At 34.9% G+C, this 24,324-nt stretch overlaps 1 protein-coding gene across 8 annotated transcripts in view; it reads left to right on the forward strand.

The window, feature by feature from the left end:
* The window catches only part of GPHN (gephyrin), a 524,662-nt gene that overhangs the window by 304,466 nt on the left and 195,872 nt on the right, over window positions 1-24,324 (forward strand). For all 8 annotated transcript variants that reach the window (XM_043472320.1, XM_043472318.1, XM_043472321.1 and 5 more), the window contains one exon: window positions 20,417-20,551. In XM_043472320.1, the coding sequence (XP_043328255.1) occupies window positions 20,417-20,551 (135 nt within the window). The remainder of the gene's footprint in view (window positions 1-20,416; window positions 20,552-24,324) is intronic.

Here is a 24,324-nt window from a genome sequence, read left to right on the forward strand (position 1 = left end):
TTGATGCAAAAAAAATGGCTGGTCTCATTCATTAGTTTGGGCTTGATTGATTATTTAGCTGCAGCAAGATATTAACTAGCCAGATAGCCTCTCTGAGTTTATTTTGCAGTTAGTGAGGCTGAAAAATTAGCTTTTATCTGGAAATTTTCAGAGAGAATCTCAGATTCTACTTTTTAAAGTTTCTGTTTTTGCCATTCCAAGTTCAGGTAACAGAGCCCTAGACAATCCCTTTACTCTGTTTTACCTGCAGGTACCTGTTATGGGATGAATTCCTCTCTTTTCCAGGTCACCAAAATTTCATTACCACATATAAGTGACCTTCCTTACCACATGCAAAGCTAAGACCCTCTACTCCAGGTATCAGGTCATTTTTCCTAAGAAGGCTTTGCAGTTATTAGCTTTGTGAGTATAGCCAATCTTTGTTCTTCAGAAGTGGTAGTCATATCTGATTAAATGGACACCATTCTCGAACATGATACAGATATATCCTTAGTTCAGCCATCAGTTTGTCCAGTTATATATCCTGTTAAGAGAGGAGGACATTCTTCATAAATCTGTGAAAATCACTATATTGTCAAGAAAAGTTAGCGGACCTAGTAAGAGTTTCTGATTTCTGAGGGAATCAATTAAATACTTCTAGTTTTAAGAAATCAGAATCTATGAAATTGTGTGGGTTATACATAGATTGAGAAGAAAAGAAAAAGAATTTCCTCACATATGCAGAAAAGAGAACATTTATGTTCCAAACAAATAGTCAGAAAAAAATTATTTGGTTTACTTAGTCCTAGGTAATCAATTCTCATTCCATTAGATTTTAGCTTAGCAGTCTGCTTTCATGAAACTTTCACCTCTTAGACTAATGAGAAATACTAGTATTTTGGAAAGTATTTTGGAAATACTCACTCAGTCCACTGTTACGGTATAAAAGTTACCTAAACAGTAGTATGACTTAAGCAGTCTGTGCCCAAGGGTATATTCTTTGAAGTGTCAGTAGCTAAAAGTATCTGGTACAGTTCTTTCCATGAGGCTTATAAAACTGTCCTTCTTTGGTAAATGTACAAGCTCTGGTCTGCAGCTTATCGCATAACTTTGAGGTAAGCCTCACAATCCATCTGTAGATAACAAGAACTTAATAGCTGGAGTTATTAACTGTTACCAGTAATATCAGAATGGAAGAGAGTAAAATTCTCTATTGAGGGGTGGAATACATTTCTTTCAAGAGTCTTAAGCAGTATATTACCTTAGAGTAAAAATATTAGGGTCTGTGAGGAATTGACAGTTATCTAAGGACTTTACACAAAGCACAAAATTAATGAAATGGTTAAAAGCAGTTTGCTTATATAAACTTAACCAAGAGAAGACTGGGCTTTTCTTTCGACACAGCAACTTTCCATGAAATTTATAGTTGTAACTCATCAAACAAGTCTAATTATATCTTTCACCAATATATCTGTGCTAAAAGAACTTTTTGTGACTTCTAGGTGCCTGCCAGGAAATCTCAAAGATAGTTTTAAGTGAAAGATATTCTGAAAATTTTTAATAGTTTGTTCTATACTTAAGATTTGACTTTGAGTTGTCAGAGGAAATTTGGATACTTGATTTAAGATAGGATCATGGATGCCTGAGAAATAATTTTTAGGCCTTTTAAAATCAAAATGACTATAAAATAAAAGCACAAAAGGTACACAGTTGTTAAGAATTAACTCTTTCATAACTGAGGAAGCTTTTTTTCTTTTTCTGCTTAAGAACCCAAGCATATAACAAAATTAACATGTAGCAAAGAAAATTATTCCGGTAAGACACTGAATTTCTGCCGTCTATGCAGATTACATAGATAGTAGGTAAAAGCACTCATCAGTAAGCCAAGGAAAGAAGCCCATCAAAACTAAGTGAACTTTGTTTCAGGGGAATATATATTTTAACACATTTTGTAACTTATTTTCAGGCATTACAAATCGAAGGAAATAATCTTCACTTTCCAAGTTGTATCATTTGTTATGTTTTTTCAAATATTCTGGAACAAATTGATATTTTGCTTTAGGACTACAGTCCTTTTTCAGATGACTCACATTACGAAAACTATCTTCACAATAGTATGATATTTATTTAACATGCAACAGGTTGATCATTGCTTTTTTCAAATGAATTAATATTTGTAAAATTTTGTTTCGATTTCTAATTCAGTAAATATTGATAGTTATTGTAAAGGGGCTCAGAGACCAAAAAGTTTCAGGACTGCTGCTTTAGAGCAGTGTTTTTTTGTTTGTTGGTTTGTTTTGTTAAAAAAATAAAAACACATGCTCAGTTGCATATCTCTATCACAGTTGCTCAGCAACTTGTTTTGGTATACTTTTAGTGAAAGTAAGTCTTTTCTATTTCACAGAGAAAACTTGGGGTAAGTAATTAAGAACTGTCTGACATGCATATTTTAACAGACAACAAAGCTCATGAACATGTATAATTTTCTACAGCAACATGAAGTCCTCTTACTGCTTGTTAAAGTGGCAAAAAGGAGCATGTTCATAAACATGACGAAAATTTTTACAATTTATATAAAAAATAAAAATAGGCAAAGGTATATAAACTTAAAATAATGATTAATAATCAGTACAACAAAAGAAAAATAGATAAATTGGACTTTATCAACTTAAGGACTTTTGTACATTGAAGGATACTGTCAGAGAGAAGACCACTAACAGAATGAAAGAAAATATTTCCAAAACACATTTGAGAAAGGATTAGTGTCTAGAATATAAGAATTCCTGCAACTGAGTAGCAAAAAAAAAAGGGTGGGGGGGACCCAATTGAAACATGAGTGAAGGATTTAAATAGACATTTCTCCAAGGAATGTATACAAATAGAAACATGCACAAAAAGATACTCAATATCACTAGTCATTAGGAAACTGCAATTCAAAACCTGGATAAGAGACCACTGTATATCCATTTAGGTGTTTTATTCACCACCACCACCACCCTTGTCCGGCAAATAACCCGGAAAATAAGTAGAGGCAAATAAGGCAGAGAATCTGAAGAAATTGGAACCCTTGTGCATTTTTTTTTTGCTGGAAGGAGTATAAAACGGTGCCACCACAGTGAAAAACACTTTTGTGGTTCTAAAAGTTAACCATGTGATGCAGCAATTCTACCATTCTTTATATACCCAAAGGAATTGAAAGCAAGGACTCCTGTTTATAGCAGCTTTATTTATAATGGCCAAAAAATGGGAATAGCCCAAATATCTATTGGCAAATGAATGAATAACCAAAATATATACATATAATAGAAATATTCAACCATAGAAGAAAGGAAGTTCTGATATATGCTGCAGCATGGATGAAACTTGAAAACATTATGCTGAATTTAATAAGCCAGAAATAAAAGGAAAAGTATTATATGAATTCACTTACTTGAGGTACTCATAATAGTCAAAATTCATAGAGACAGAAAATAAGATAGATGAAAACAGGGAGTGGGCAGTTACTGTTTAAAAGTTAGGAAATTTCTTTTTGGGATGATGAAAGTGGTGAATAGTGGTGATGTTTGCATTACATTGTGTATTTGTTTAATGCCATTTCATTGTACCCTGATTAAAGTGGTAAACTTTGTTACATATATTTCACCACAGTAAAAATTTTTATTTATTATTAGTAATCGATGTCTCCTAATTCTTATTTAAAAATTATCCAGATTTCTAATGATTATCCATTAATTACTTTAATATCAATCCAAAGTTTGTTACTTAAAGATCATGGAAATTACATTCAACCTGACATGTAATTTAGGAGTAATTTGAGCTTGTTCAGTCAGTAAACCTCTATGTGTTTAGGGAAAGTAGCCCACGCAAAACAAAATATATACTTATATTTAACATATAAAAAATTTTAAGACCGTCTTTAAACTACAATTATTTAAGCTTATCATATTTGCCAAAGATTTACCCTAATTATATGAACTTGGATTTTTAAAATATTTACGAATTATTTTCTAGTAGATTTTTTTAAGTCTAGCATATTTGAAGTATTAGAGATTCAGTTTCTGTATTTTGGGAAATACTAAGGATAATTCCCCTTCATGGATCACAGCCTTGTCGTGGTGAAGGAGCTTGCATAGTTCAGTGACGCTATGAGCCATGCCATGCAGGGCCACCTAAGACAGACGGGTCATAGTGAAGAGTTCTGATAAAACGTGGCCCACTGGAGAAGGGAAATGGCAACCCAGTCCATATTCTTGCCACAAGAACCCCATGAACTATATGAAAAGGCAAAAAGATGTGACACCAGGAGGTGAGCCCCCCAGCTTGAAAGGTGTCCAATATGCTACTGGGGAAGAGTGGAGGGCAACTACTAATAGCTCCAGAAAGAATGAAGCAGCTGGGCCAAAGCAGAAATAACTCTCAGTTGTGGGTGTGTCTGGTGGTGAAAGTAAAGTCTGATGCCATAAAGAACAACATTGCATAAGAACCTGGAATGTTAGGTCCATTAAGGTAAATTGAATGTGGCAGTACATTGTACTTCCCTAGTGAAAAAGAATCACTTGGAGAAAAACTTTTTACATTACTCTCAGTTTTTTACAACTTAGATTTGTAAAATATCTAAAAGACTGAAGAGTACAGATAATTCAAAATGGTCTACTACACAAGACACCTAATAATATTTTTGCCCACTTCAGAGTCTTTCACAATTTTTGTTGGCATATGAAAGGAATTCAGTAATGCATGGATATTTACAGAATTGAATAATATTTCTGTTCAAGATGTCCATGGGCTTAGTGTGCTTTTTTATACTTATTTGTTTCTATTCATATGGATGCCACATAGTGGGATTTTTTAGAAGATTATGTGATCTTTAGTAATAAATGTTTGAGTTTCTCAAAATTTGAATTGAAAAAACCAAGAAGTTTTTATATTCCTACTATAGATGTCAATATAGGGATTGATTTATTAGGATGCCAATTGTTTTTTTCCTAACATTGACCATTGAGTAATATTGTGGACTGCTTGTGTATATATTTGTTATAAACTTGTAGTAATCATTATTTGGGTAAAAAATGTATGTTCTTATGGTTTTTTCAAAAAGATTGCTATTATCAATAAAGTAAGTAGGGAGTTATAGTAAAATAAAGTTCATAGACTTTTTCAAACCTGGGAAATAGCATGCACTGTACTTTAACAGCTCAAGCCTTGGCATTAGATAGTTTCTGTTCTGCTAGATTCTACATGATCTGTTTCTAGGTCCTTCTGTTACCGTCTCTCTCCCTCTCCCCATTGCTCACTAAGTTTACATCCAGCTTTTTCTTGGCTCTGGGAACATGCTGTTACCACTGCCTGGAAGTTCTTAACCCCACTCTTTGCCTGGCTAACTTCTGTTTATCCTTTCTGTTCCAGTTTCAGTGTCTCATTAATCACAGAAAGACTTTGCTAATCTGCCTCCTGTGATCTAAATTTTTCTCGTTATTCTCTGTCATAACACCTTGTTATTTTCCTTTATAACACTTACCACAATTTACAACTATATATTATTCTTGTGTTTGATTTCTGTGGGACTTCCCTAGTGGCTCAGATGATAAAGAATCCACCTGCAATGCAAAAAACCTGGGTTCAGTCCCTGGGTTGGGAAGATCCACTGGAGAAGGAAATAGCAACCCACTCCAGTGTTCTTGCTTGGAGAAGCCCATGGACAGAAGGGTCTGGCAGCTGCAGTCCATGGGGTCACAAAGATTTGAACATCACTGAGCAAAACTTTCACTTTGATTTCTGTATATGTTATCTATAACACCCATGAGACAAGGATCACATCTCTTAGTTTATATCATTAATCCTGGAGGAAATCAGTCCTGAGTATTCACTGGAAGGACTGATACTGAAGCTGAAACTCCAGTACTTTGGCCACCTGATGCGAAGAACTGACTCATTTGAAAAGACCCTGATGCTAGGAATGATTGAAGGCTGGAGGAAAAGGGGACGACAGAGGATGAGATGGTTGGATGGCATCACTGCCTCAATGGACGTGAGTTTGAATAAGCTCCAGGAGTTGGTGATGGACAGGGAACCCTAGTGTGCTGCAGTCCATGGGGTTGCAAAGAGTCAGATGACTGAGCAACTGAACTGAGCTGAACTGACATCTGACACAGTTTGACTTATAGTGTATATACCCTGTATGAATATGTTAACTATATTTTATGAAAAAATATGAAACATCATCCAGCTAAGTTCTTAAGACATAAAAAGCCAAAATGTATTTAGCATTCCCCATGATTTATAAGAACTTTTCCATGAGATAAACAAATAACATATTCTGTCCCTATACTAAGCAAATATATTAAGCAGCTATAGTAATAATGATAATAGACAGCTTTTAAATGCTGATTATGTAGCAGACATTTTTCTAAGAATTTTAGACAAATACACAATTGGAAATTGATACTGGAATGCAGGTATCAGCAAGATTATACATTTTTATTTTCCTGGAAGGCAAATTTATATGGAATGACATGTTATAATAAAAACTCTGATTAAGACCATTAAGAACAACAACAATCCTAAATAATTTTAGTAGGTGTAAATAATTGTTAAGAAACAAACTCATGAATATTTAAATTTTTACATTTATTTCAAAATGTCTATTACTTCATAAGGTCTCTGTCTAAACAAAATCATAAAATGTGGCTTTTCTTTATAAATATGAATCATAAATTCTTGTGGGTTTTTTTTTTTTACACCATTGATTTTAATCAAAATCGAGGTCCTCACATATATTCTTGTTGAATTTCATTTTGCTACATTTAACTAATCAGCCCACCCCAAGGAGACTTTTTCAGAATCTGTGTAAGACATCTGATATTTTACGTTAATAATGCAAATACGTTAATCATGTCACTCAAGTCACTTACAGAACATTTTTTTAGGATAGACTATTTCACATGCTACCAGAAAGCCTATTGGTTAGTTGCTTAACCAGCTGACATATTTCTCTTACAGCCCATCAAAAGCCACTTTGTCTACCTTGTTCCAATAACTTTTTGAATTCTTGTCAGATATATGTCTTGTCAAATACCTTACAGAACTCAAGATACTCTGGTTTGATAATTTTATTCTTTAGTAAAATTTTCATAGCGCTTAATCATAGAACTTTAATTGGTATTCTGACCAGTATTAGAAGCTCTGGAAAGACATAAGTTTGATCACTAGCTACCCAAAATTTAATCCAGATAACAGGTCTTCTACTGTATTAGTCTTGCAACTTTTCTGTAAGTTTAAATATTTTATCAAAATAAAAATATTAGGTGGTAAAAACAGTGATTGAAAGGGAAAATGTATGCTCACTTAAGAATTTCTCTAGCATCAAGATACAAAGTTGTGTGTTTGTTGATAGTCTTACTAGCAATTCAAAAGACAGAGTTTATAAAGGAAATGAATTTTTGGCTAGGTACTCCAGTTTTGATAATATAATTATCCATTTCTTTTTTTAGAAGTGTTTGCCCAATCAGTGAAAACAGCTTTAGAACAGAATACCTACATAACTAGAAATAATCAGATCCTAAGAAAATAGGTATTCCGATTATAATTTCCCTTCATGAGGAGAATTCTGTTGTTTAGTAGTTCACAGTTGAAGTTACAGTACCTGTCTACACAGGATTTGATATCAACTGAAGCAAATTGTTTCCCCTATGTTCTCAGTTGCGTAAGATAATAGGAATACAGATGAGTGCTCTTAAAAGTAAGAATGTTATCTCTTTTGGAAGTTACTTGACATTTCTCTTTATTTGTACTGACTTACCCACTACAAATTCTGCTTGCTCTAAGTGGAACCCTACTAGTTAGCAAGGCTTTCAATTCATCTCTTACTGATTCCTTTTTTTTTTTAATTTTACCAGGAGGATAATTGCTTTACAATACTGTGTTGGTTTCTGCCATACATCAACATGAATTAGCCATGGGTATACATATGCCCCCCCGCCTGACACTCTCTTGCCTCCCATCCCATCCTACCCTCCTATGTTGTCACGCAGCACCTGCTTTGACCTCCCTGCAGCACATTTCCACTGGCTACCTATTTTACACAGGTAATTTATATGTTTCCACGCTACTCTCTCAGTTTCTCCTACCCTCTCCTTCCCCTACTGTGTCCATAAGTCTGTCCTCTAGTCTGTGTCTCCATTGCTGCCTCGCTGATAGGTTCATCAGTACCATCTTTCTAGATTCCATATATATGCGTTTATATATGATACTTGTTTTATTCTTTCTGACTTGCTTCACTCTGTATAACAGGCTCAAGGTTCATCCACCTCATTAGGACTGACTCAAATGTGTTCTTTTTATGGCTGAGTAATATGCTATTGGGAGCATATATATGTGTGTATATATACACACACACATCTCACAACTTCTTTATCCGTTCATCTGTTGATGGACAGCTAGGTTGCGTCCATGTCCTAGCTGTTGTAAATAGTGCTGCCACGAACATTGGAGTACATGTGCCTCTTTCAGTTTTGGTTTTCTCAAGGTATGTGCCCAGTAGTGGAATTCTGGGGTCATATGGTAGTTCTCTTGCCAGTTTTTTAAGGAATCTCCATACTGTTCTCTATTGTGGCTGTAACAATTGCCATTTTTAGAGCTTTACTTTTTTTTTATTTCCTCATTTCCCCTATTCGCTCTTGCTTATTATATTAAAATAGAGATCACCAAGGCTAAACAACTGTCCTTTCTGCTTAAACTATTTTTCTGAGTTAATATTGTATTCTATTCCTTCTATCTCAAGAGAGCCTGTAATTCTGTTATTGGCTTCTTCAACTTCTTTATTATCAAAGAAAAAATTATTCACTATCAACTCTGTACAATACATTATGCTTGTTTTTTTGAGTTCTCCCTAGCTGGTGAGCACATTGACCACTTCTTAATTTTTCAAACATCCCTCCCAGAATTTTCATTACTAAAACTTTTTTACCGTACAGTAATACATGAGTACATTCTTTTTATTAAAACATGCAGGTGAAATATAGGTAACGTTAGCATCCACCTGAATCATCCTCGCATCTCTTTCTCATTTGTGTTCACACACCCCCAGAAGTAAATGCTTTTTAGTAAATTAGAGGGGTATCCTTTAAAACTTTATTATCTTTTTCTGTACAAAGGTAGTAAATAAAATCCTAACAGTCTGTACATGGTGTGTGTGTGTGTGTTTGTGTGTATTTAATTAAGAGGAGAGAGAAAAGTGACAAGCTGTTTCTAAAATTTATACAGAACAGAAAGTGCAAAGGATCAAAAATAACCAAGATACTCTTTGAATAAGAAAAGAATAAAGTGAGAAGATCTGCTCTATAAATAGCAAGGCTTAAAATGATATATAAAGTAGTACATTACTGGTGCAAGAATTAACACTTTGATCAATGAAACAGAAGAGAAGCCTGAAAAATACCAACACATGGACACTTGGTATATAACAGAATTTGTACCACATATTAATGAAGAAGCTCTTTTTTCAAAAAATGGTGCTGGGACCACAAGTTGTCCTTATGGAAAAAAAAAGTGAAACTGATCTCTTATCCCATACAATACCCAAGAATCAATTCTAATTTTTTCAGAGACCTAAATATGAAAGACAGAACTATAAAGCTTTCATAGATTTATATAGGACAAAATCTTGTAACGGATCAGGGACTTCCCAGGTGGCGCTAGTGGTTAAGACCCTGCCTACAAATACAGGAGACATAAGAGATGCAGGTTTGATCCTTGAGTTGGGAAGATTTCCTGAAGAAGGAAATGGCAACCCACTCCAGTATTCTTGCCTGGGAAATCCCATGGACAGAGGAGCCTGGCAGGACAGGCCTTAGGGCTACAAAGAGTCAGACACAACTGAAGTGAGTTAGCTTAGCAATGGATTAGGGAAGGATTTCTCTTTCAATATAATTGAAGTAAAATTCACCATTTTTAGATGTACAATTCAATGGCTTTTAGTACATTTATAGTGTGTGCAAGCCTCACTGCTAACTCCAGAATATTTTACCACCCTTCAAAAATACCACACCCAGTAAGTAGTCACTACCCATACCCCTACCTCCCATCCCCTATCAGCAACTAATTTGCGTACTGGTTATGTATTTGCCCACTCTCAGCATTACACATGAGTGGAATCATGCAATCTGCGACTGTTCATATCTAGCTTCTTTCACTTCACAATATGTTTTTAAGGTTCATCTGTGTTGTAGCATTATCAGTACTCTGCTTTATAGCTGTAAAATATTCCATTGTATAGGTATACCACATGTTGTTTAGCCACTGATGAGTTGATAAACATTTTAGTTGTTTCCACTTTTTGGTTATTAAAATAATGCTGCTGTCAACATCTGTGTAGACGCATTTGTTTGAAAATCAATTTTTAATTCTTTTGGTTATACACCTTGAATAGAATTGTTGAATCATATGGTAATTCTATGTTTAACTTTGTGAGGAACCATCAGATTGTTTTTCACAGAGCTGAAACATTTTACAAATCTAATAGAAATGTATGAGGTTTTTATTTTCTCCACATATTCAACAACGTTTTTTATTTTCCTTTTTTAAGCTATCAGAGCCATTGAGTGGGTGTTAAGTATCTCATTGTGGTTTTGATTTGCATTTTCCTAATTACTAATGATAATGAACATCTTTTCATGTTCCTTGTTGACCATTTCTATATCATCTTCAGAGAAATGTCTATTCAAGTCATTTCACTCGTTTCTTAAAATGAGGTATTGTACTAATGAGTTATATTTTGTTGTTCCATTGTAATTATTCTTTGTGTATTCTGGATACTAAACTATTGTCAGACATATGGTTTGCAAATATTTTCTCCCATCCTATTGATTGTCTTTTCAACCTTTCGTGATAATGTCCTGTGATGTACAAAACTGTTTGTTTTGATGATGTCCAGTTTGCCTAAATTTTCTTTTCTCTCTATGCTTTTGGTATCATATCTAAGAATCAGCTATCAAATCCAAAGTAAAGGACATTTATCCCTCTGTGTTTTCTTCTGAGAATTTTACTGTTTTTAGCTCTTACATTTAGGTCTTTGATCCATTTTGAGATAATTTTTGTATATAGTGTGAGGAAAGAGTACTTCATTTATAAATGTGGATATCTAGTTGTTCTGGCAGAATTTGTTGAAAAGATCATTCTTTTCTATTATCTTAGCACTTTTGTCAAAAATTGGTCAACTATAAAATTATGAAGGATTTATTTCATTACTTCCAATTGCATCCCATTGATCTGTGTGTCTGTCCTTATGGCAGCATTGCACTGTTTTGATTACTGCACCTTTGAAGTAAGTTTTGAAATTGAAAAGTATGAGTTTTCCAACTTTATTTTTCAAGATTATTTTCGCTATGTGGAGTCCATTGAGATTCCATGTGAGTTTTAGGTTGGCTTTTCTAGTTCTCCAAAAATTTCTGTTTGAATTTGATAAAGATTGTATTGAATTTGTAATTCCCTTTGGATAGTATTACAATCTTAATATATGTCTTTCCATTTATTTATGTCTTCTTATGTTTGGTAAGATTTGGTGTATAATTCTTGTACCATCTTGGTTAAGTTTGTTCCTTATTGTGTTATCCTTTTTGATTCTGTTGTAGATGGCATTGCTTTCTTAATTTTCTTTTTGAAATTTTCACTGTTAGTGCAAATACACCTGATTTTGGTGTGTTCCTCATGTATCCTACAACTTTGCTGAATTTATTACTTCAAGTATTTCTTTCTGTGGAAAAACTATGTATGTATGTGTATATATACACACATATAATATATATAACATATATATGTATATATGTGTGTATATATTTATATAGTGGCATCACTGACTCAACGGACATGAGTTTGAGTAAGCTCTGGGAATTGGTGATGGACAGGGAAGCCTGGCATGCTACAGTCCATTGGGTTGCAAAGAGTCAGACATGAAGAGAGACTGAACTGAACTGATGAGTAGAGATGATCTTACTTCTTCCTTTCGAATTCAGATGCCTTTTATTTCTTTTTCTTGCATGATTTCCCTAGCTAGAACTTCTAGTATTGTTGAAAATAAGTGATGAGTACAGACATCCTTGAGCTTGATCTTAAAGAAAACTATCAGTCTTTCATTAAGTAGGATATTAGTTATGGGGTTTTCATAGAGGCTGTTTATCAGGTTTGGAAAGTTATTCCTAGTCTTCTGAGTATCTTTATTATGAAAAGGTGTTCTATTTTGTCAAAGGCTTTTTCTATATCATTTGGAATTTTGGATCTTGTGGATTTTTTCATCCTATTAATATTTTGTATTATACATTGTTATATTACACATAGATTATTCTGTTGGGTCACCCCTAGATTCATGAAATAAATCCCACTTGGTCATAGTATATGATACTTTTAATATGCTGTTAGCTTCAATTTAATAATATTTTATTTAGAATGTTTGCCAAACATCTATATTCATAAAGGATAGTTAGTTCAGTCTCTCAGTCATGTCTGACTCTTTGCAGCCCCATGGACTACAGCATGCCAGGCTTCCCTATCCATTGGATATTGGCTTGTAATACTCTTTTCCTGTGTCATCTTTATTTGTCTTTGGTATCAGGGCAAACTGACCACGTAGTACAAAACCTTTCCTTCTCTTTTCTAGGAGAGTTTGCGAAGGATTTATGTTAATGCTTCTTTAAATATTTTATAAAATTTTTAGTGAAGCCAACTGGGGGCCTCTGAGTGTCTTGAATGTGTAGATTCATGTATTTCATCAAATTTGAAAGTTTTAGACAATATTTTTTTAAATACTTTCTCTGTCACTTTCTCTCTTCTCCACAGGATTCTCATTATGCATACCTTGGTAGACTTGTTAGTGTCCCATAGGTTTCTTAAACCTTGTTCATTTTTCTTTATTTCTACTCTTCTGTTCACTGATTTTTTTTCTTCTTCTTCCTCAAATCTGATACTGAATCCCTCTGGTGAATTTTTTATTTTAGTTACACTTTTCAACTTTAGAATTTCTATTTGGCTTCTTTTTATGATTTCTACCTCTTTATTGATATTGCCTATTGGTTATATATCATTACCATGCTTTCTTTTGTTCTTTTCCAGGTTGCTTTTAGCTCTTTGAATATATTTTAAATACTTAATTTAAAAATTTGCCTCGTTAGCCCAGTGTCTGCAGTTTCTCAAGGACAGTCTCTGTTTTTCTTCTCTTTTGCTATACACAGGTCATACTTCCTTGTTTCTATGCATGCCTTATATTTTTTTTCTTGAAAACTGAACCCTGTGAATATTATTAGTAGCAACTCTGAAAATAAAATTATCTTTCCTCCCCAGGGTATGTTATTGTTACCTGTTAAAATTGTTGATTAACTTACCTGAACTACTTTTGTCAAGTCTGTTATTCATTGTTGTGTGTGACCAGTAAAGTCTCTTTTCTATTAGCTTCATGGTCAGTTAGTGATTTTACATAATTTCCTTAAATGCCCAGAAAATATGTACATACAGAAAAGAAAATCTCCCATTCATTGCATATGAGCTTTTTGTATATATTTTAACACACCTTCAACACTCAGGTAGGCAGTTTACTACTCTGACTAATCTTCACTTCCTGCTTGGTCAAAATCTTTAGCTCAGCAAGAGTTGACATTTTCTAAGGATATGCCTGGCCTTGGGCATAATCGTGACTTCCCATATACTCAAGAATATCTGTGAACTTTTCAAAGTGCATTACATGGCCTTCCCTCCCAGGTTTTTGAGGTATTATTCTGTTATTTGTTTCACATTTTGTCCTTTACCCCGACAGCAGTGACTAATATATTTGGCATTGATTTTTTGGTTACCCTCTCCTCCTTACTGCAAAATTCAGACTTGAAGAAAGTAGGGGAAACCAGTAGGCCATTCAGATATCACCTAAATCAAATCCCTTACAATTATACAGAGGAAGTGACAAATAGATTAAAAGGATTAGATCTGATAGACAGAGTGCCTGATGAACTATGAACAGAGGTTCGTAATATTGTACAGGAGGCCATGATCAAAACCATCCCCAAGAAAAAGAAATGCAAAAAGGCAAAATGGTTGTCTGAGGAAGCCTTACAAATAGCTGAGAAAAGAAGAGAAGCAAAGGCGAAGGAGAAACGGAAGGATATATCCATCTGAATGCAGAGTTCCAAAGAATAGCAAGGGAAGAAAAGAAAGCCTTCCTCAGTGATCAGTGCAAAGAAATAGAGGAAAACAATTGAAAGGGAAAGACTGGAGATCTCTTCAACAAGATCAGAGATACCAAGGGAACATTTCATGTAAAGATGGGCACAATAAAGGACAGAAATGGTATGGACCTAACAGAAGCAGAAGATATTAAGAAGAGGTGGCAAGAATACACAGAAGAACTATACACATAACCATGATGGTGTGGTCACTCACCTGTAGCCAGAGTCCAAAGTCAAGTGGGCCTTAGGAAGCATCACGACAAACAAAGCTAGTGGATGTGATGGAATTCCAGTTGAGCTATTTCAAATCCTAAAAGATGATGCTGTGAGGGTGCTGCATCCAATATGCCAGCAAATTTGGAAATCTCAGCAGTGACCACAAGACAAAAAAGGTCAGTTTCATGAAAATCCCAAGGAAAGGCCATGCCAAAGAATGTTCAGACTACCGCACAATTGCACTCATTTCACACGCTAGCAAAGTAATGCTCAAAATTCTCCAAGCTAGGCTTGAATAGTACTTGAACTGAGAACTTCCAGATATTCAAGGTGGATTTAGAGAAGGCAGAGGAACCAGAGATCAAATTGCCAACATCCACTGGATCCTAGAAAAAACAAGAGAGTTCCAGAAAAACGTTTACTTTTGTTTCATTGACTATGCTAAAGTTTTTGACTTTGTGGATCAAAATAAACTATGGAAAATTCTTAAGAGAGATGGAAATACCAGACTACATTACCTGCCCCCAAAACTTGTATGCAGGTCAAGAAGCAACAGTTAGAACCGGACATGGAACTATGGACTGGTTCCAAATTGAGAAGAGTTCGTCAAGGCTGTATATTGTCACCCTGCATATTTAACTTCTTTGCAAATTACATCATGTGAAATGCCAGGCTGGATGAAGCACAAGCTGGAATCAAAATTTCCAGGTGAAATATCAGTAACCTCAGATATGCAGATAACCCTTATGGCAGAAAGCAAAGAGGAACTAAAGAGCCTCTTGATGAAGGTGAAAGAGGAGAGTGAAAGGGCTGGCCTAAAACTCGACATTCAAAAAACGAATCATGGCATCTGGTCCCATCATTTCGAGGCAAATAGTTGGGGAAACAGTGGAAACAGTAAGAGACTTTATTTTCTTGGGCTCCAAAATCACTGCAGATGGTGACTGCAGCTATGAAATTAAAAGACGCTTTCTCCTTGGAAGAAAAGACCTAGACAGCATATTAAAAAGCAGAGAGATTACTTTGCCAACAATGTTCCGTCTAATCAAAGCTATGGTTTTTCCAGTAGTCATGAATAAATGTGAGAGTTGGATCATAAAGAAGGCTGAATGTCGAAGAATTGTTGCTTAGGAACTGTGGTGATGGAGAAGACTCTTGAGACCCTTGGACTGCCAGGAGATTAAACCAGTCAATCCTAAGGGAAATCAGTCCTGAGTATTCATTGGAAGGACTGAAGCTGAAGCTCCAATACTTTGGCCACCTGAAGCAAAGAGCCAACTCATTAGAAAAGACCTTGATACTGGGAAAGATTGAAGGCAGGAGGAGAAGGGGACAAGAGAGGACAAGATGATTGGATGGCATCACCAACTCAATGGACATGAGTTTAAGCAAGCTCCCAGAGATGGTGATGGCCAGGGAAGCCTGGTGTGCTGCAGTCCATGGGGTCGCAAAGAGTTGGACACGACTGAGAAACTGAACAGCATCAACAACTCCTCCATTAGCTGCCTGAGCCATTTGGGAGTTCCAAAATAGGGGAAATAAAGGCAGGTCTTTGAGAATATCCTTCAGTGAGCCACCAGAAATGTTGAAACAAACAGCCATCACTCTTGAGAACAAGGTTTGTTTCCCCTTCAGTACCCAGAACCTTCACCAGAGTTGTGGACTCTGTCATCTTCACTGCCATCACTGAGCTATGTAGTAGGGAGTCATTTGGGAGTTTTGTGCATTAAGCATTCACTTGGCTGCTGTAAACTTGATTAGTTTATCAATTTCTGATAAAGTTGATTCTGACAGTTTTTGTTAGTTTATTTCCTTCTTTAGTGAGGGATGGGCTGTTGCCGTTACCTACTCCACCTTTCTACTGAGGTCACTCGGGAAGTTTTCCTTTTAAGATACAAAACCCACCAACTATAAAGGAAAATGTTGATTTGTTTTCTAACTATCTAATAGCTAACTATCTATCAGTAAAATTTAATAAAAATTAAAATATTCTGTTCATCAGAATACATGATGAAATTGGAAGGCAAGCTGCATAGTAGGAATAGATATTTATACCATATAAAGCTGATAAAAGACTTGCTATCCAGAATAGGTACAGAAATGTAATAATTAAATAAAAAGAATGACTCAATAAGGGGAAAATTGGGTGAAAGATTGAATAGGAACTTTACAAAAGAGAACATCTAAATGGCTGGTAAACATATGAAAAAGTGTTTACTCTTATTAACAATGAGGGAAGAAGAAAGCCACTTTAAGATATTTTTACTGTCTATCACATTTGAAAAAAATATTACTGACAATACTAGGTAGAGCTAACTTGTGAAGTAAGACAAATTGTTACTGTTTTCTCTTGATAGACTTTTAAATTGGCTTAACCAATTGGGAATTTGTTGAAGATATTCACAGCCAGCAACCAGCAGTTCTGTTTCTGACTGTGTATATCCTAGAATTAATGCATATGGGAATTATGATACATGAACAAAAGTCATTCATAATGTCTCTAAAAAGGAAAAATTACGAGCACTCTGCAACAGAATAATGGACTTCCATTATTTATTTTATTTATTTATTATTGTAAGAATTCACAATGATGGTTGAGAATTCCTTTGCCAATGCCTTAGTTATCCTCCATGCTCATTCATTAGTGCATTTATTCCAGATGTTCATGACTTTCCTAGAGAGATCTTTCCCACTTGTATTTCCCCCTTTTCTTGTCAAAGAGATCTTAAATCCAAGCACCAAAGAAGAGAATATTAGTGAATGTCTTTTTCTCTCCCCACAAATTTCACTGCCTATCATCCCCACTTGCTTCCTCATTTCTACTTTTTCTTGTTTACTCTACTTGCAGTATCTTATATAATTGTATATCTTATATAATTGCTAGATCCAAGGGCATCTTTTCAGCTCTCATCTTACTCCTGTTGTCTCCAATAATTGATATTTTGTAATATATCCTAACAGTTTCTTCTCTTTTCTCTTCCCTTATGTTTACTCTGTCTTGATTTTCCTCTTTTGTCTCTAACAATTTCTTAAAGATAGGAAGACCAAATAATTTATCTTCCAAACTGAAATACTCTCATACCATCAACCTTTGGTCTTTTACATCTTTTCCTTGGATGACCTGAAATATTTGCATGACTGAAACTACCACCTTCAATGATAATTCCCGAAGTATATGTCCAGTCTAACTCCAGACTCATATTTCCAATAATTATTGTATATTTCCAAAATAGTAACCCAAAAGTATGTACCTGAGAATATTTTTAATTTTTATTCATTTATTTATTTTTATTTTTGGCTGTGCTAGATCTTCATTGCTGTGTGGGCATTCTCTAGTTGACATGAGTGGAGGCTAGTCTATAGTTGTGGTGTGTGCGCTTATCATGGTGTCCTCTCGTTGTAGGACAAAGGCTCTAGCGTGCGCAGGCTTCAGTGGTTGTAGCACGTGGGCTCCGTAGCTGTGACTCCTTGGTTCTAGAGTGCAGGCTCAGTAATTGTGGTGCACAGGCTCACTTGTTTTGTGGCAGGTGGAATCTTCCTGGACCAGTTATCAAACATGTATCGCCTGCATGGACAGGCAGTTTCTTATCCACTACACCACCAGGGAAGCCCCTGTACCTCGCAGTTACCTTCTCCCTCAAATTCCCTACTCTTTTGTTTATTGAGGGGGTGGAGGTGAATACTGTATGTGTGTGTGTGTGTGTGTGTGTGTGTGTGTATGTGTGTATGTAAGTCTGGAAATCACACATGTATACTACTTTGTGCAGATGCTTCATTAGGCACTGGACACACAGTAGTAGCAAACACTTAGTTCCATCACCATGACAATGCATCTGGTATGAGAGATAGACATTGACCAAACTGGCACGCATGTAAATGTAGTATAAGTGTGGGTAATTTCTGTGAAGGAGAGAAACATGGTGCTATGTGAAATACAGTAGGGGCATTTGACCTTTTTCTTCCCAATACTTGGCCTCTTTTATTAGATGTAAGTGGCAATATATAGCTCTTCTAAATTATAGAAGAGCTTCTACCTCTGTTTCTTAAAATATTTATTGCAATTCAGTATTTAAGTGTACTAGCAAATGTAGCCATTTTTCTTCTCAGAATTCCCGCCCAGATATTGTTCATAAATCACAAGAATTAAGCCCACAAATTGTGGCAGTACCTTTGGTATTGAGGATGTAGGTATGGAAACTAAATAAAAGAGCACCTGTGAAAGTAGTATTTCCTTTGTGAGAAAGACATGATGTGTAAAGATAAAGAGCACCTTTCTAGTCACAAAGTCTGGCTGCTGTTTTTTTCTTTGTACATAGTAATACTTTGAATGTTAATTGCTTATTCTTTCATCATACATATTTCGCCTCTTGTGCATAAAACTTGGAAGTGGTCAACTTGTCATTTTGAGATTAAAAGACCTATACTCACTAGTACTAGCCCAGAATATGAACTAAATTATACATAGCCCTAAATAACAAATTTTATAATCAACATAAGTATTAATAATTTTAAAGACAAACAATCCACAGTATTTGTCCTACATTTGTATTTTACAGAAGTGATGTTCACTTATATTAGTTGTTAGTGTATAACATAATAATAACAATAGCTAATATTTATTAAGTATTAACTACTTGTAAGTGCTAGATAATTTATATGCATTATCTTATTTAGCCTTCAGCAGTAATCTGGTGAGGTAAATGCTATCATTTATCCACATTTTTTAGATAAAGGAAATGACAGTTTAAAAATTATATCCATCAGTATCCCAGCAGAAGTCACAGCGTACCTAAATGGATAATTGTGAAGAGTTTAATAAAGGACTATGATATTTATAAAAGCATGGAAAGATTTTAGAGAAAACAACAAAATATGATTCAGCACCCTGGAACTAGTAATAATGGGTATCATTAATACTCCTAGACCTAATGGGGCAAAAAAGAGAGCAGGTAGTTGGAATCCAGAAAAGAGCTGTAAGCACAGGTCATCTAACAGGGCCTCTGATCTTAACCAGCCTACAGTGACCTGCTAGAGAGGAAGCCAAGAGAATAAATATCAGACTTTATTCTCCCCCAACTCTTCTGTTTCCTGATAGTACCTGTTACCTGACCCAGCTAGAAATCAGAGAGCACAAAATAGCTTGTTGATTCTATCTCTACAGTTGAGTTTGGTGCAGAGAGAGTAAAGAAGGGTGGAGAATGAATCTGAAAAGGAAATGGAAAATACCTAGGAATTAAATAGCTGTTAAATGGCAGAGCCAGTATATGAATGCCAAACACTTTACTCCTCTCTCCAATTCTATACTGCCTCATAAAAAAGCTTTGATGAAATATTATTTGGCCAAGAAAATATATTGAATCTGAAGGTTTCTACCTTATCCCAAATTTTTGGATGCATTCATACTTAACAATAAGTGAGACCAAATATCTGAGAGCTGAGCAGGAAAGGATGTTCAGTCATTTAGTGTCTGACTCTTTGCATCTCCATGGGCTGCAGCATGCCAGGCTTCCCTGTCCTTCACCATCTCCCGGAGTTTGCTCAGATTCATGTCCATTGAGTCAGTGATGCCATTCAACCATCTCATCCTCTGCCACCCCTTTCTCTGGCCTTCAATCTTTCCCGGCATCAGGGTCTCTTCCAGTGAGTCGGCTCTTCACATTAGATAGCCAAAGTATTGAAACAACATCTTCAGCATCAGTCCTTCATATGAATATTTGGGGTTTATTTCCTTTAGGATTGACTGGTTTGATCTCCTTGAAGCCCAAGGGACTCTAAGGAGTCTTCCCCACCACCACAATTTGAAAGCCTCAATTCTTCAGCAGTCAGCCTTCTTTATGGTTCAACTCTCACATCCATACATGACTACTAGAAAAACAAACCTTTGACTATATATTGACTATATGCGCCCCACCCCACTCCCCTGCAAAAAAAAAAAAAAAACTATTTGGTGTGGGTATTGATTTTGCGTGTTATTGGTATTTTCAGCATATTAAACCGTACGTGCTCCTCTTGTTCAGATTCCAGACTCCATCATCTCTCGTGGCGTTCAGGTGCTCCCACGAGACACAGCCTCCCTCAGTACCACTCCTTCGGAATCCCCTCGTGCTCAGGCTACATCTCGCCTTTCTACAGCTTCCTGCCCGACACCAAAAGTAAGTGTAGTTCCTTGGCACCTTACACCTGCTCTGCTATGTACATCTGGGAAAACTAACCAGTATTTCCCTCTGCTTGTCAAGGTTGAATTGCATGTAAGATATTACAATGAAAAATTAATAGGCTATAACATAGTTATCACCTGATATTTCACAAATTGTTGTATTAGGCCAACAATAGAAATTTCATTCAGAATGCCTACTACCTCACAGCTATAGGTATCACTTTCTGTAACTTCTGTTTCTTTGTTGTAGACTAATTATTTTTTAGCATACTTATGTGTATAGATATGAAGTTATTTATTTATGCAGAGGATGAATGTGTTTCTGGCCAATAAACAGCAAGATTAACAAAACAAAATGACATCACCAAAAGGATTTTTTTTTTTAACTTGTCCAGGCAAGGGTAACTCCTTGCTCTAGTATCATTCCAAAATTTTTCAAACATATTCAACTTGGAATGTTGCTGCCTAATATTTGGAAACAAATCTAAACTGATAGAAAGTTTTAATGCCAACCTTTGGGGGAGGGAGGAAGTATCTTAGTATTTATTTTTTATAATTTTTCCCAAGTACTGAAACAGTGAGCCAGGGAGAGGATTAGATATTTATTTGCTGCCTGACATTTTCATGTGTGTGGTAAACTGAGTAGCAAACCTAATTATGACTATGATACTTTTTCTTAGAATATCTCTTCCCTGTAAAGTTAGTCATTTGTAGTTTCAAGTTTCCATAGGATGGATCCACTATTGGCATCAAAAGCAAACAGTAACATTCCTTCTTATTTAGTAGGATATGATTTTAGCTATCAGGCTATACAGTAAATTTATTTCAGAAATCTGTAGGTAATTTTTCAAACTATGACTTTTTCACTGTCATCAGATTTAAGGATTGATATAGCTACCTTCCTCAATTCCAACTTTTCTGTGAGTTTTATGAATGTTATTGAATTTAACTGGAAGTGATCTCAATCAGTTCTTGAAATGTGTAGTGCAGTTGCTTTTACATTCCATGCTACATCCTTTTTAGCAGTCTTCAGAGTGTTAACTGTTGAATATAATTTTTAGACTTGTGTCAAAAGTCACTGATAATTAATTGTATAGTTTAAAAAAATGAGGTCTTAAATCTTCATGAAGAAAAACTATAAAAACATTCTAGATATAAAATGTTTGTTATATGTTTATACATTGAATGCCAGCCAGCTGCATCGTCAACTGAAGGAAAACATGGAGTTACCAAGACATAAATTGGGTAGAAGAATCTCATCCATATCTTACATATTTTCAAAACAGAATGATTTATTGTTTGACTTCACTAAATTCCAGCTGAAAAGTTTACTCATTTATGAAGTCTGGGAAACAATTAAAGCTAAACATTAAGTCCACTATAAAAGACTACTCATTCATCAAACATTAAGACCTTAATGATTGGAATGTGGAATTATCTAAGACAGTATATTTTTCTTAGTGTTGTACTGTGTACATAAATATTGAAAGCTAAGTTTTATCTAAGTTCTTGGACCTTTTTAAAACTTTGGAGTTATGTTTTAATTACTAGGAGAATATTAAATACAGTTGTTTTAACAATTGCTCCAAAATCCACATTTATTATTTTGCTTATTTGAAAACTTTAGGATAACAAGTGGCTTGTCTTGATATTTTTTCCATAGATAACACTTCGCTGTTCAAACTGACAATGAATTCAAATAAAACAGTTATTTCAAAATCTTTTTTTTCTCAGAAATTTTTCTTATGTATTTTTGCCTAGGAATATGATTCTGTTTCTTTTAAATAATTTTACCAACACCAAAATGTAACCTCAAAGATAAAAATATTGCTTTGGTATTATTTAATTTTAAAATTGAACTTTTAAGGTTGAATCAGAGTAGTAATATAATAGAAAAACTAATTTGAATACTTTTTAGAAAGAAGTGAAGACAATCAAATTACTCTTCCTATTGAAAGTCTCAAATTATAAGACTGCTTAATTAATGTATAGTAGATGCTTTAACAGAGAAGGCAAGGCAACCCACTCCAGTACTCTTGCCTGGAAAATCCCATGGGTGGAGGAGCCTGGTAGGCTGCAGTCCATGGGGTCGCTAAGAGTTGGACATGACTGAGCGACTTCACTTTCTCTTTTCACTTTCATGCATTGGAGAAGGAAATGGCAACCCACTCCAGTGTTCTTGCCTGGAGAATCCCAGGGATGGGGGAGCCTGGTGGGCTGCCATTTATGGGGTCACACAGAGTTGGACACAACTGAAGCGACTTAGCAGCAGCACCAGCAGCAGATGCTTTAACATGTACTTTTATATCAGTGATAGATGTAATCTCTTCCCCCATAGAGTTTATAGTTTAGTCAAAGGTATGCTGAAACAAATAGGTATTTTTAAAATAAATGTATTTAAAATAACCTTTAAAAATTATAATAAATAAAAAAATAAAACCTTTAAAATGATGTAAAAATAACCTGTCAAATTATAATAAATATACTTTTATAATAACAATAATGATACATTGAAATTCATGTTAAGAAGAAGTGAAAAAGTGTAGTAGAAAGTAAAAGGAGGGAAATCTCAGATTGGATGATCAGAGAAGGCAGCTCTAAGGAGTAGCATTTCACCAAGGACATGACAAATGAGGAAAACAAAATAACAGCTTTTTTGCCAGGTGGAGGTTTTGAGAATTACGTTCAGCAATAATGACCACTTTAATGATAGTATTCACTAATCAAAAACTTTCTGTAAAACTTCTTTAGGACATGAATAACCTAATTCAATGGCTTCAAAATCCAACTTCAGATCAGTTCTTCTTTATTTTAAATAATGATTTTTTTCCCTTTGCATGCTAAGTAAAATTCAAGGCCATAGGTTTTAGCACATAAATATATTCTAGATAAATTAATTTTATAGCATAAAAATGTAAGGCAGAGAAGAAATAAAAATGAAGGTCAGGGTTCTAATTTAAATTTTGGGTAAATGATATTGTTAACTATACTAAGGAATGAAAAAGCAAAGGAAAAGTGTTAATGCATTTTGGTTTTGAATGTTTTCAGTCTAAGATATGAGACATCCCAGGAATGTTATCTAGCACAAAATCAGAACACATGTTGAGTCTGACATCATTATTGTTACTACATCTTGGATGGAATGTTTATAATTTAGTACATATTACTGTTAGCCAAACCCCATAAAAATCCCCCTCCCATGTTTCAGATTAGGCATGCAATCTGTCATGTCCAGCAAAAAAATGTGCAAATACGTTTTCCTTACATTGGAAATACAATACAGTCTTAAAAGACCAACACTAGAAAGAGTACTTGACTTGATATTAGAAGTCCTGGTTTCAAATACTGACTTCTCTGCCTAATAACTACACTGCATTAAGTTGTTCAACTTCTCTGAGCTTTTTGTCTATAATAAAATTGGTAATCCTTGCCTCCCCAACAGGGTTATTAATTATTAAATAAGTCTTTGCCTGGTGCTGGGAAAGCAGTGGTGGGCAAATAACACTATTCTTGGCTTTACAGACAGATAAAGCAGGCAACTATAAATTATAATAAAGTGTAATAAATTTTATGATTTATCAGCAGAAGTACAGAATACTCTGGGAATAACCATCAGAAACACTTATCCTAGTCTTTGTGAAAATACGAAAGGCTTAAATAACCAAATTATGATTAAAAACTAACAGTTCCAACCTTTTCCTCTGTAACGTTTTATCACGGGGCAGCGTTTAAGCAGGAAATTCCCTGTCCACTTGTATGTATGCATCT

The sequence above is a fragment of the Cervus canadensis genome, chromosome 6 (assembly GCF_019320065.1).
Source record: "Cervus canadensis isolate Bull #8, Minnesota chromosome 6, ASM1932006v1, whole genome shotgun sequence".
Lineage (NCBI taxonomy): Eukaryota > Metazoa > Chordata > Mammalia > Artiodactyla > Cervidae > Cervus > Cervus canadensis.